The 14,145-nt window shown below is 39.7% G+C and overlaps 1 protein-coding gene across 1 annotated transcript in view; it reads left to right on the top strand.

Annotated features, from left to right (window-relative positions):
* LOC126334525 (uncharacterized) overlaps positions 1-14,145 on the top strand; it is a 1,455,833-nt gene that overhangs the window by 1,372,882 nt on the left and 68,806 nt on the right. The window contains exon 11 of the mRNA XM_049996880.1: positions 2,890-3,048. Within this exon, the coding sequence (XP_049852837.1) occupies positions 2,890-3,048 (159 nt within the window). The remainder of the gene's footprint in view (positions 1-2,889; positions 3,049-14,145) is intronic.

The following is a 14,145-nucleotide window of genomic DNA, read 5'->3' as shown; positions in this document are numbered from 1 at the left end:
CACAGTAGTTTCCCAGAGGCGTAACAGTGCCTGCACAGATAAGTCACCATCTGTATATGAATTGTCCATGCATGCATGTGTGTGTCTATGTGTGTGTTTCTCCATCTAATGAAGGACTTTGTCTAACAGCTAAAAGTTATCATTCTAGTGCTGCTTCTACATTAAATAACGAAGTCTCCTAATATTCATATCATTACTGAAGTACAGCAGTCAAAGAGCTGTGCAATACAATAATCACAGAGGTCTAGAACTTAATTCCACTTTTGTCTTTATAGGCCCTCCCCTTTTCCTAATATTATCCTGGCAGTAATGTGATACTAATTTATATCCATTTAGATGCATCTGTCATACTTTTTGTGAATTTAAAACAACGTTCTGCCATGCAGCACATCTTTATATACAGGGTGATTATTATTAAAGTTACACTTTCAGACCGCTATAGAAATAACACGACTGGTCTGAATGACATCAAATTGCAATGGAATATTATCAGAGAAGGGGGAAAACGTATGACAGAAGAAAAATAAATAGTTACATAATGTAGCAATAGATGGCACTGTAAGCATTTTAATAGTGGTCAACTATAAATGACAAATGACTCATACCATAATGCCGAAGGGGTACGTTTGACATTAAACAAACTGTACTACTAAGTGTGCACGGGTATACAGGTGTGATACTGTTCGTTATGTAAGCTCACCCACCATGGCAAGGGTCATATCACATCGGATAGAAAAAATTGGTTTTTAATTGTCCCGAGGCAAAAAACCACATAAAAAGCATCAACCAAAATCAAATTGTATTATTAATTTCCATGTGACTGGTGCAAAACATGTTCACTATGCTGTGCACCATTTTCTGCAATAAGTTGAAATCGAGAAATAGCATGTTCCACAACTTATAGAAGTGTTTCCGGAGTCACGTTCAGAATGTATTGCATGATGCGTGCCTTCAATGCAGCTGTTTGCATTCGGAACACTGAACACTTCATTTTTCAGATAGCCCCACAGCCAGATGTCATACGGATTAAGATCAGGTGATCGGAATGGCCAGGCTGTAAGGAAATGGTGACTGATAATTCTAGCCATTTCCGAAATGGCGCTTCAGCAACTGCTTAACTGGATTTGCAATGTGCGGAGGTGTGCCATCTTCCATAAAAATGCCCCCATCCATGTTGTCATAGAGCAATCTCATTGGCTGTGTTATTTATTAATATGCAGATCGACAGAAGCAGAATTTGGTCCGTCTCTAAGACAGTGCCATCTCGTAGTGTGGAGACGGACGAGCACTGCGCCTGCGCTGTTGTGGTTAGCGGGGTGCACTCTATTGGGAAATTTGTGTATGTGCTGACTATGCGGAACTATGTACACAACAACAGGTTTACAAGCAGAGCACAATCCTGGATTGAGACAGTCATGGAAAAAATCGCAGGTGTGAAAGGAGAAAAAGCCATGTACACAGCATGTTTATACCAATTTCAATGGGTCAAGTGCATGACAGGTGCTTTCATTTATACAGTGCCATTTATTGATCAATTTTCACACTATTTTTTTCTTCTACCTTACATTTTCCCCCTTCTCCAAGAAACTTTCATTACAATTTGACATCCTTCTGACCAGTGGTGTTATTTCTACAGCATTTTGAAAGGTTAACTTCAATTATAATCACCCTGTATGTAATTAGATTTTTCAATAATTTTCGATAATAAAGACTCAAAGCTTTTCTGTCTGACAAAATTTGTTTCAATAGCTCTTTCGTTATATTTCTGGTAAGCAGAATAATGTATGTGGCTTAAATTTACATTCTGCTGTAATCACAATAATAAACAGTGACTGTTGTTTTAAGAAACAAAGGATAACAGGCATTAGCTGCAAGTTCAGAGTCATTTAAATCAGTGGGGAAGGTTGAAAATTTGTGTTGGATCAGGTTCAGACCTGAATCTCCTGTTTGCTAGGCCGATGCACTGACCACTGCACCATCTGGACACAGTGGTCATCGGAACTGCACGAACTGCCCTAGCACACCTCCTATCAGACCCAAATTCTGAAACTATCCACATAATGTGAATGTAGGGCCTCCTTGCCCTATAAGAACAGACAACACACATACATAATTAAGGTGGGGAAGGCAAAGATCTCTTCAGTGCTGATGCACACCAGGCTTGAACTCTTATGGGAATTGATGAAATGCTGCAAGTAGTGAAGACAATGGACAAGGCGCATGATGTTTGTAGTATGTGGAGAGGTTGAGAATTTGGATCTGATGTTAGGTGTTCTAGGACAGTCTGTGTCCGGATGGCACAGTAGTCAGCGCATCTGCTTAGTAAGCAGGAGATCTGGGTTTCAGTCCAATTCCAGCACAAATGTTAAACTTTCCCTGTTGATTTACATCAATGCACACAGGCAGTAAATGTTATTAATACTTTGTGTCTCAATTCGTAGTGGCTGCAAAATTAAAATAGTGTCTCTTCTTTCAGACATGTCCAAAAGTACACACACCACATACATACTGACTATTTTATTTGACAAAAAATTATTCTTAAAATATAAAAACAGCCATAGACATGAATCAAAATAATTCAGTAGACATTTGTTGTACTGCTTCATGTAATTAATAATTGGAAGTACAGTGATCTCGAGATTCTATGACACACAAAATATCTTATCCAAAAATAGTGCATTATATGTAATGATTAAATTGTTGGATAAATTCAATTACTCAGCAGAAGTTATGTTATTAAGCAGAACAATACTTTATCAACTATTTACCATCGTTATTTTTATTAATTTGTAAAAAAGTGTAAGTTACCCACATAAAATAGTGTTAAGAGCTGAATTATACCTCACAATCATTTTTTGCCTTATGAATTCCTGTCAAATTGTTAACTAGATGGCACCCAACGTGAACAGACATCTTCAAGTTTATCAGCTCTGAACTATTCAGGGACAGTGCCTGACAGAGAAAGACTTGCATTAGATATATCAGCACTGAAGCAGCAATACGCCAAGTTACGTGAGCGACAGAGGCAGGCACACATAATACTTACAGGTAAGTGATGTCTTATGTTTACTTTGATAGTACTTTGTTGGTTACTAGCTCATGATTCCATTTTGCATCCAGTTTGGTTGAAGTCCAGCCAGAAGCACATATAACTTAATTACTCTGAGCCACTGAAGGATGCACTTAGGATAGTCATCACAAAATTGTGCATAAAATTCAATAATCAGCTTGATTACTACCGTGAAGACTAGTTGGATGCAGCTATCAATGCTAGTCTACCCTGTGTAATTCTGTTCCTCTCAGCATAGCTACTACTAACTACTTCCAAATTAACTATTCCTTTTGATGCCTTAGGATGCACCCTATCAGCCTATTTCTTTCTTCAGCCACATTATGTTGAAAAGATCTTTTCTTCCCAAAGTCACTACCTTCTCGTTAGTTAATGCTTCTGCAGATCTTTATCTTCAGCGTTCTTCTGAAGCAACACATTTCAAAAACTTCACTTTTTTCTTTTATGTAGCCTTCATAGACCACGCATCTCCTCCAAATAATGCTTCTTCTTCCTTTTCTTTGGTATATCTGCCTTGTGGCAGGTACCTATTGGGCACTCTTGACTTCTCTCTGTCCTCTGCCTCTTCTGTAATCTGCTGCTAACTTCAACCATTTTTAATGTTATTTAACATTCCAAGCCTTCTGCTCCCACCTCTCCTTCTTCCTTGCAATCATTTCCCAATGTCTCTCCACTGCAGGCAATTTTCCACATTTTAATTATTTTATCTAATTTTCTTTCCTCTCTGATTCTTAGAAGTTCTTCTTCATTCTCCATTCCGTCAGTCCACTCATAAATATCTATGCATTTTCCTCCTTTTTGACTATCATTGATTGACAAAGCACTTGGTGAACCTTTTTTCCAAGTTCTATCAGAATTCATTCTCCTCCTAAAAAATCTTTCACCATTTCAAAAGCTATTTGAGTCATATTTTTACTGTTCTTATTTTCCAGCACATAGCTTCTATTTTCTGTCACCAAGTTTTATAGGTACACTACCTAAGAGATTTTACTTGTTCCATCATATTTTCTTCCCATTTTGATGGAACCTTCATATTTACCGTTTCTCATCACTTTTTGTCTTTCTTACATTTCTGTATATTCCATACATTTTTCCAAATTTTACTGTCCTTTTCCTCATAAAATGTAATTCTGCCACTGATACAGACCTCACTGCTTGATGATATGAGTGCTTTGCTTTCTTTGTTCATTATACTCCTAGTATTGTACCTCGCTTTTTCTAATGCTTTGTTGTTAGTTTGTCAGTGTAAATAGTAAAAACATTTATAGATACTCAAATCTATCACTTTTTCCAAACCTTGTGTCATCTGTTTCTTCATTGCCCATCCTTACTACCACACTTTGTCTCCTTTCTTGTGACCTCTCTGTCAAATGCTTTTTGCAGTCAGCATAACAGATGTACATACAGGGAGACAATTATTGAACTATCACTGAACTAAATTAGTTACAAAATACAGCATACACACACTTTATTCCACATGTAAATGTCACTACAGATATTCGTATTTGGGTTATGACATGTTTGATAAGTCTGTCGTCATTGGCGATGATGTGGCGCAGATGAAAAGCGAAATTGTGCATGACCCATTCAAGTGTTGGAACATTGGTAGTGTCGATGACATCTTGAATGGCTGTTTTCATCTTGGCAATGGTTTTGGGATTATTGCTGTACACCATGTCTTTAAATATAGCCCCACAGGAAGGAGTCACATGTGTTAGATCCAGAGAATATGGTGGCCATTCAAGGCTCATGCCACTGGTCTCTGAGCACCCCAGAGTCAGAATACGGTCCCCAAAGTGCTCCTCCAGGACATTAAACACTGCTTTGATGGGGTTGAGCTCCAGCTTACGTTAAACACATATTGTCGAAATCAGGGTCACTTTCAATAATGGAATGAAATTGATTTTCCAAAACCTTCATGTACTGTGTGGTAGTCACCGTGCCATCAAGGACTATCACCTGGATTATTCTGTGACTGGACATTGCACACCATACAGTCATCATTGAGGGTGACTGATTGATTGACTTTGGCAGGGAAGCTAAAACAGCTTTGGTCTAACGCGCCACTGCCTGCACCAAAACCGAGTTTATCGCTCCCTGTATATCTAGTAAAGCCAACCAATGCCCTTGAATAGTGCAAGGAGTCCCTTTACCAGTTTTTTGTTAGACACAATTTCTTCAGGTCTAGTCCCAAAAATTCTGTATCTCTTGCTCTCCAATGTCATGCATTCAAAGATTTGATGTGATTCAGTTTCTTTACTCACATTACAGATCCTACATTTAGGATCTTCTCCATTATACCCATTGTATGTAGGTGTTTTTTGAAATTCCCAAGGCTGGTCATCAGTCCAGTCATGAATTGTTTAACCTATTTCCTGTTCAATCTCAGGATTGCAGAGCTTCTTTTAAAAAACAGCTTAGGCACCATTGCCTTACTATGTTTTTGTTTATAGACCTTGGTCCAGTTCTGTAGTTCTAGTTTGATCATAGCCTTGGTGATTCTCAGGACATGTTCTGGTCCAATGAATGGAGTCTTTGCCCCCATCCTGACCAATCTGTGAGCTTGTTATCTTTATTGCCACTGATCCCTGAGTGACCAGGAACCCACACTAGGTTTACCCTATTGCTTCCTGATAGCTCCACCAGAGCCCTGTGCCATTCTAAAACCATCTTAGATCTTGTTTGCAGGAGCTGCCAATGATTTCAGCGGTGCCTGGCTGCCTGAATAGATGTAGATGCTATGGTCCTTGTAGCACCTATGCATATTCTCCTCCACACACTCCCTTATTGCAGTAATTTTAGTTTCGAATTCCGAGGCCAGTTTTCCCAGAGAGATGACGCCCTCCAGTCTTTGCTTTACCCTGTACACCCAGGCCCCAGTGCCTTGGTCTGATTTCGACCTATCAGTCAATCAGACAACCCCTATATGGCGTTGAACTGTTTTTTCCCACTTCTCCCTGCTTCCAGTTGTAATATTGTAAGGCTTGTTGAAGCAGTTTAGAGTTGTTATATAGTCAACCGGCATTTACCCAGTGATCCCAATATTTATCTCACTCACTATTTGCATGTGTGATTCTAGATATCCCAATGAGATCCAGTTTTTATCAGTCTTAAGTCTGTGTGCCCAGCTGCTGCCTCCATCTTGACCCAAATTTATAGTGGAGGCATGTTCAGCATTGCTTCCATCCCAATGGTTGGTGTGCTGCTAATTCCAATTGTTATGGCTGAGCAGGCCGGTCTCTGCACCTTAGCAAGCTCCTTAGCTGCAACTCGCTGTTCTACCTTCTTTCACCACACTATGGCCCTGTAGGAAACCCTAGGCTTAATGCACCAGTCTTGCACAAAGTCCAATGCACCTTTTGCCATATTCCTAACTGTCAGTAAATTTACCAAGTATCACTATGACAAGAGACTTCTCAATCGCGAAATGTAGGTTCTCAGTCCCACAAATGCACCAGTTTTGCTTATTGATGAACCCATCCATATTAAAGTGGGCTTCATCACTAAACCAAACCACATTCACATCAGAGCCCTGTTCATCAATTCTGTGGATAGTGGATAGTGATTTCTATTATGGTAACTCAAAACTGTGCATTCCAATGAAGTTTTTTTCACATAGTATTAAATCAGAAATGTGCAGCATTAAAATGGTACTAAATTTCCCACAATCCTATCAGCAGATCTGATGCAGAGATTTTTTAAATATTGGTAAAATTGTCTGGTTTCTATGGACAGGTACATAAAATAGGCCTGGTACTGAGAGTGTTAGTTGTAACCATCTGGTACTTGTGTTCCCTCCAACCTGGACCCTTCTGACAATTGTTGCAGGGTGTTTACTTTTGGATGTTTCACTCTGTACATAACAACAGCTGCCTGTCTGATGGATGATAAAACATGAATCATCTAAAGAGGCCATCTGTCACCATTTAATGGATGTCCAGTTGCAGTATTTTTAAGAATTTAGGAAAGTCTTACAAAGAAGAAAACTCAAACTTTGATTTATTTGTAACTAATTTAATGGTGTTACATTATGTCTTACTATCTACAATCATTGCACATAAATTTCACATAGAATCATATTGTTTTTTAGTGTGGAAAATTTCAAAACAAGGTTCCAGACATACTGCAACACGACATTGTTCACACTGGTAGCATGTCTCTTTGCAAGAAGCCGTGCAAATTCGTTTTTTGCTCCAGGAACTGAACACGACACACATTTCTTAGTAATTGAAGGTATATGCTACAAATAGTATCTCTGTTAGCCACCCTACAATTCTTTTATTTCTTTGTATGTCTTCAAGTGTATTAGCCACAACAACCTGAGCTTGAAGCATTGTTATAAATTCTATTTTGTGAGTTTCTCACTGTGCACTGCATTGCACAAACAAGATGCATTTGATGCCTCCATCAGCAGCAGACGGAAAGACAATTTTCGTCGCCATTTCAGAGTTCTGGGGCGGAAAGGATTATACAGCAGTTGCTGATCTCCAGTATCCACTCCAATTTTATTCAGATTATACTCCACTACATGATTTGGTTTGAACACTACAGTCACATTCTTCTTAGTGTGTGTACCCATTGTGCTGTGATGCCATGTAGAAAATTTTTACATATCTCTTTTATTCTTCCACTTCATTGCCAATTCATTATCTTTACACCTAAAAGACATATCGCCCATTTTTAGCTTATTAGTTACTAAATCTTTAGGTTTACCTATCCTAAACTTGTTCACAGTTCCAACAGCCCCAATGCCTTTCTCAGCCAGCTGTTGGAATAGCTCTGGACTGGAGTAAAATTGGTCTAAATACACATTATGCCTGTTCTTTTGCAAATAGCAGTCAGACAACAATCACGTTATAACTACAGTCAAAGACTTGTCAACAATATGCTTACCAGGATAAACATTAAAATTTATAACAGCAACAGCAAACACCTTCAATCCATAATTATGTCGCTTATTCTGCATGTAAACACAGAAGCTCACATGAACTTGAAATGGCATATCCCTTCATCAATTGTCAGTTTTTCTGAGGGATAATATGCATGCATGTATGTAACACTCTTCCATTACTATAATATGGTAAAACTTTGTAAAGTGGGTGAAATCCATTCATTCCTGGCAATTTCTGTTTAGAATTATCAAGATGCAAGCACGACAGTATCTGAGTAAAACACAAATGGCTCATAACTTGGGGACAGAAGTTACAACTAAGAACAGCATTAGTCCTCGAATTAGCCACAATTTTTGGTTTTCGTCAAATACACAAGAAATGCATTGTCTCACCTGTAGTCATTGGCTTCCAGGAATTCAAAACTGAATGAGGCTTCAGTTTATTTCCCTTTCTTTTCTTCTGTATTGTGTGTGTGTCACATACATATTTGACTGCATTGTAAGTTCCTTTATGTCACTGTCAATAAGGAAGACTTCAGTGTAATCTGATACAGAACTTGAGTGATCAATTTTTACTAATATCTCCTAGGGTGTTGTGTTCACAGGCAGAGGTTGTTAAGTGTCAAATTCAGTGTCCACTCTCCATCTTTCAGATATGGCACAGCCATTGGGTTCAACTTCAACACCTTCAACCATCATTCTTGTTGCATCTGAAGACAAGCTGTCATTGACCTTGTTTATTAAAAAGAATATCACATTATATGAAACTACGTATCTACTTACAGAACAAACATGGTCAACAGAGATGTGTGTACTGCACAATTACAAGCAGTGATATACTGTTGGAAATCAGTGAATAAAAACCATAAGACACACCACTGTACTCAAAATCATCTGAATCATGCTGTACATTATCTAGGATGTTAGTGTTTTTGATCATGTCCACAATTTGTGTGTCTGATACACCTTGACAATACATGATTACAAATGAAACACGGATGTAAGGAGCACTGAGATTGGAGAAATAGGTTCTAACATGAATTATGATGCTGTAAACAATAATACCATGCCATCAACAGATGTATTTTGTTACTAAACATGCATAAAATCTGTAGCACTGACCAAACCCATTAAAGTAACATTGCATTGTTTTGTACTAAATTAAATGTAGCAGCTGTAAAATTTACAGGCCTTGTGATTTTTGCATGACTCCAGCCCAGTAAATCTTATAGGTTTGGCACTTTGTTAAAGTGCAGCTACTCATGGAGGACCAGTGTGAGCTGTAATTGTCATATGGCAGTGAAACTTGGTAGATATTCTAATGTATTAGTGCAGAACCAATTTATACTGAAAAAAAATTAGATCCAATTTTGTCCACCACGCGGAAATCTGGCATTGTAAATGCAAGAAAGGTGTATAGAAATGTCCCCACATGTAATGGATTAAGAGTGGGAGGTGGGCAGAAAATGTCAGACAAGTGAGAGAGGCGTAATGTTGATTTTATTCTTAACTTCCACTTACACAGTCTGTTCAGTAAGAGCACCAGGGCTAGATGCTTTACAGCATCAGATTTGTACCTGGTGACCAAAATTGTAACTAATCTTTTCCACCTTCAGTCAGTTCCACATTGACCCATTAACATATCTATCAAGTTTCACTGCCATATGAGAATTACAGCCCACCCTGTACCTCCATGAGTAGCTGCACTTTAATTATAACCAACCAGTATGTATCTGCTCTTGGGACAACATCCAGTTCTACAAGGCATGTTTTTTAAGTAAGTACTGTTTTGAAATTAAAAAAAAAAGACGTGCTAAGATACCTTAATAATTTTATTTTTACATGAAAGACTGTACCTACTTTTCTACATAATTTCCATCATTATTGTGGCACTTGTCATAATGTTGTACAAGTTTTTGAATACCCTCCTCATAGAAGTCTACCACCTGACTTGTTAACCACTGCATCACCACTGTTTTGACTTCGTCATCGTCTTGAAGACGCTGACCACCCAGGTGTTTCTTCAAGTGCAGGAACAGATTGTAGTCACTGGGCTTAAGATCTGGGCTGTACGGAGGATGATCTAGAGTTTCCCCATCAAAAAGATGTCATGAGATCTTTGGTCTGATTCGCCACATGCGGACGGGCATTGTCTTGCAGCAAAACGATGCCCTTGCTCAACTTCCATGGACTGTTGCTTTGATTCTGGTGTGACGTAGGCCTCCCATGTTTCATCGCCTGTAACAATTCTGCTTAAGAAATCGTCACCGTCATTGTGGTACTGCTCAAGGAAAGTCAATCCACTGTCTAAACGTTTGGTTTTTTGCATATCCGTCAACATTTTTGGTACCCAACGTGCGCACAATTTTCGGTAATTCAAGTGCTCGGTCACAATGCGATATAAAACACTACGAGAAACATTAGGAAAGTCATTCCACAAGGAGGAAATCATAAAGCATCTGTTTTCTCTCACCTTATTGTCCACTTCCTGCACCAAACTTTCATTAACGAGCGAACGATGCCCACTCCACTGTTCATCATGCACATTTGTGTGGCCATCTTTAAATGCTCTCATCCACTTTCTTACCATTCCATCAGTCATAATGTTTTTTCCGTAAACTGCACAGATCTCACGGTGAATATTGATCGCTTTTAGACCTTTAGCACTAAGAAATCTTATAACAGCCCGTACTTCACAGTCGGCGGGACTCAAGATTATCGGTGGCATCTTAAACACTCAGTACACAACGTAAACAAGGAAGAATCAGACTCTAGTGGTGTCAGTGAATAGATTAAGGTACAAGTTTTCATGTAAAAATAAAATTATTGAGATATCTTAGCATGTCATTTTTTAAATTTCAAAACGGTACTTACTTAAAAAACATGCCTCGTATATACAGTTTGTTTTCCTCAGCGTGAAGACATCTACCAACAGGAAAATGCAATGTGTCATACTCCTCATAGTATCCGTGCATGGTCCAAGTAGCACCAGTATAAGTTTACCGTATCCCCCGGCCACCAAACTCCCTGGATTTAGACCCAATTGACAATCTGTGGCAACACCTCAGGCAGGCTGTTCATGCCAACAGAGAAACCTAGCACTGCTGGCCATGGCACTGCAGTCAGTATGGCTCTGCATCTATATCGGTACCTTTCAGAACCTCACGGATGGTCTTCTTGCACGTCTCACACTGGTCCACACTGTGAAAGGTGGTAATTCAGACTTCTGACAGTTGGTCACATTCATGTGACTGACTGTGTATAAGTCTGAAGTAAACAGGAAGTTGCAGACATTTTTAAAGTATTACATTGTGGGAAATAATGTTTCCCTGATGCAATCTGCTGGTTATCAGAATATCTCATCTTAGCATTTCTTCCCTCATTACAGAGGTTACCAGTCAATTTGCACATACACTGATCAGCCAGGTCATTATGACCACCTACCTAATAGCTGGTACGTCCACCTTTGGCATGGATAACAGCAGCGACATGTCATGCCATGGAGGCAATGAGACCTTGGTAGGATGCTGGAGTAAGTTGGCACCATATCTGCACACACAAGTCACCTAATTCCCATAAATTCCAGGGTGGGGGATGATGAACTCCGATACCACAGTCAGTCACATCCCCAGACATGTTCGATCCGGTTCAGATCTGGTTAGTTGGAGGACCAGCACATCAACTGGAACTTGCCACTGTACTCTAAGAACCACTCCATCACACTCCTAACCTTGTGACATGGTGCATTATCGTGCCAATGCCATTGGGAGAAATGAACATCATGAAGGGGTGTACATGGTCTGCAGCCACTGTACGATACTCCTTGGCCATCATGGCACCTTGCACAAGCCCACTGTGTCCACTTCAATGTTCCCCAGAGCATAATGGACCCACCACAAGCTTGTCTCCTCCCGCAGTGCAGATGTAAAGGAACTGTTCCCCTGGAAGACAACAGATTCGCACCCTTCCGTTGGTATGATGAAAAAGGTATCTGGATTCATCAGACCATAAAATGCTCTGCCACTGTGCCAATGTCCAGTGCCAATGGTCACATTCCCATTTCAGTCATAGCTGCTAAAGTTATGGTGTTAACATTGCCTTATGCATGGGTCATCGACTGCAGAGGCCATCGTCAGGGGTGTTCAGTGCACTGTGTGTTCACAACCATGTGTACTTTGCCCAGAATTAAAGTCTGGTGTTAGTTCTGCCACAGTTCATCGCCTGTCTTGGTTTACCCCTGCCCAGCCTGCAATGTCTGCCATCTACGGTGTGGCTGCCCAACCCCATGACATCTGGGCATAGTTTCACGTTGGTTTTGCCATTTGTTGAAGACACTCACCACAGCACTGCTCGAATATCTGACAAGTCATGCAGTTTCCAAAATGCTCATGTCATGTTGAGCCTCCAGGCTATCACGATCTGCCCTTGGTCAAACTCAGATAGATTGTGCGCCTCCCCCCTTTCTACACGCAGACAGCATGCTCACTGATACCACATGCGCCATGTGTGTGTCTGATTAATGGTCATTCCTTGCCAGGTGATGCTGTTATTGCCTGGATGGGTTTATATCAATAGTAAGTTGGTAGACATGATGTTTTGGCTAATCGGCGTATATTGATTATTGGCTAAACATGTTTTTGGAGTTTTATCATGCTCAATAATCCACATAACTTCTTTCCTGATGGCAGTGTCAGTATGTAATAGAAGTGTGCATCTCTATTAGGAAATCTGTGGAGATACATGCTGCTACTACAAATGAGATGTTATGTAACTGTCGAAACCAGTTTAAGTAATAAATAATATATGTGAGTATTGATTGATAACCTCTGTAGTCAAATTTAGTGCACTCACTGATGCTCTGTGCCAACAACATGGCAGATATTCATATTTCTCCTCAATTGTTTCAGAAATTCATGCTGATCACCTTACCCATTACCATCTCTCTCTCTCTCTCTCTCTCTCTCTCTCTCTCTCTCTCTCTCTCTCTCTCTCTCTCTCAAAACTAATGTTATAGGTGTGTGTCATGTCTAAGTGCACTAGCGCCATATTAAGGGATGAGTTATGTTCTGGAAGTGTAACAGGTTGAATAATGTGATGTGTGGACAGAAGTACTAGGCAAGGTAGGTCGCTGGATTGTGGTCGTGCAATTCCCATCTTCCTAGGTCTACAAAATGAAGATTGAGCAGGTGATTCCTCACACCGTCTAGCCTACTACATCACAAGAAGCAAGTGCAGGGTAATTCACAAAGTTATATGGAGCCACCACAGCATGCCTTATGAAGCCCTGGTGACACAATGTGAAGGAATGCCCGGGAGTGTTTATTCCCCACGAAATGCATTAACACTGCATGGAATATAGTTATACATTAATAATGCTAATGCAAGTAATGCATATAGACAGAATCTTTGTAAATCTCAGTAAACTGTTCTACTCTACTAGAGGGGAAATTGATTCTTTGTCATTCTGTGTGACAACTTCAGTGTTCTTCTGGGAAAGGCAACTTCGCCTACCATGAGGGCTGCTTGATTTTCAGTTTTCAGAGAGACTATACTACCTCAGTATTTTCTGTCTAGCACTCTTATGTACATAGGCAAAATTATTTCACCGAGCTCATGTTTATGTTGAGGAATTATTCTCAGTTTATTACATGAGTAACTTTGCAGGTTTCAAGTGAACTGTGAAATATGTTCCCATAAACATTGGCTGAGAAGTGTTTAATTTGTAATTGTGATGTTGTCAGTGACCGATGTAGTATTGGCGGAAGGGGGTAAGGTTGGTAAATCCAACACCTTGCTGTGTCTATTTTTGACAGAATATTGTAAAGCCATGTAATTGTGTTGTAGTCACGTGGTGGTGAATTAATGAATGACCAGAAAGTTACTGCATTTCTCTTGCCATTAATTGTTGTATTGATAGGTGGTATAAATTGTTTCCATTCAGGAACTGCTGGCACTTATGCAGTGGGATGCACTGAGTAGAGCCACTTACAATATATCCACAGTATCTCTTCCAAGATGGGAAAAATGTCTGATGGAATGAGACTGATTGATTTAAAATCTAGAATAGTAATTTGCTATACTGCACTGCTTCACTTATGTTGAAATATCTGAAGTTCTACAACACTTAGTGATCTGCCTGTGTTGTAGAGAAGTGTAGTTTAAGCCTCTGTGTCTGTCCAGATGT

The sequence above is a fragment of the Schistocerca gregaria genome, chromosome 1 (assembly GCF_023897955.1).
Source record: "Schistocerca gregaria isolate iqSchGreg1 chromosome 1, iqSchGreg1.2, whole genome shotgun sequence".
Lineage (NCBI taxonomy): Eukaryota > Metazoa > Arthropoda > Insecta > Orthoptera > Acrididae > Schistocerca > Schistocerca gregaria.
Note: the sequence above shows the minus strand (reverse complement) of the source record. Positions and strands in the feature narration are given on the sequence as shown.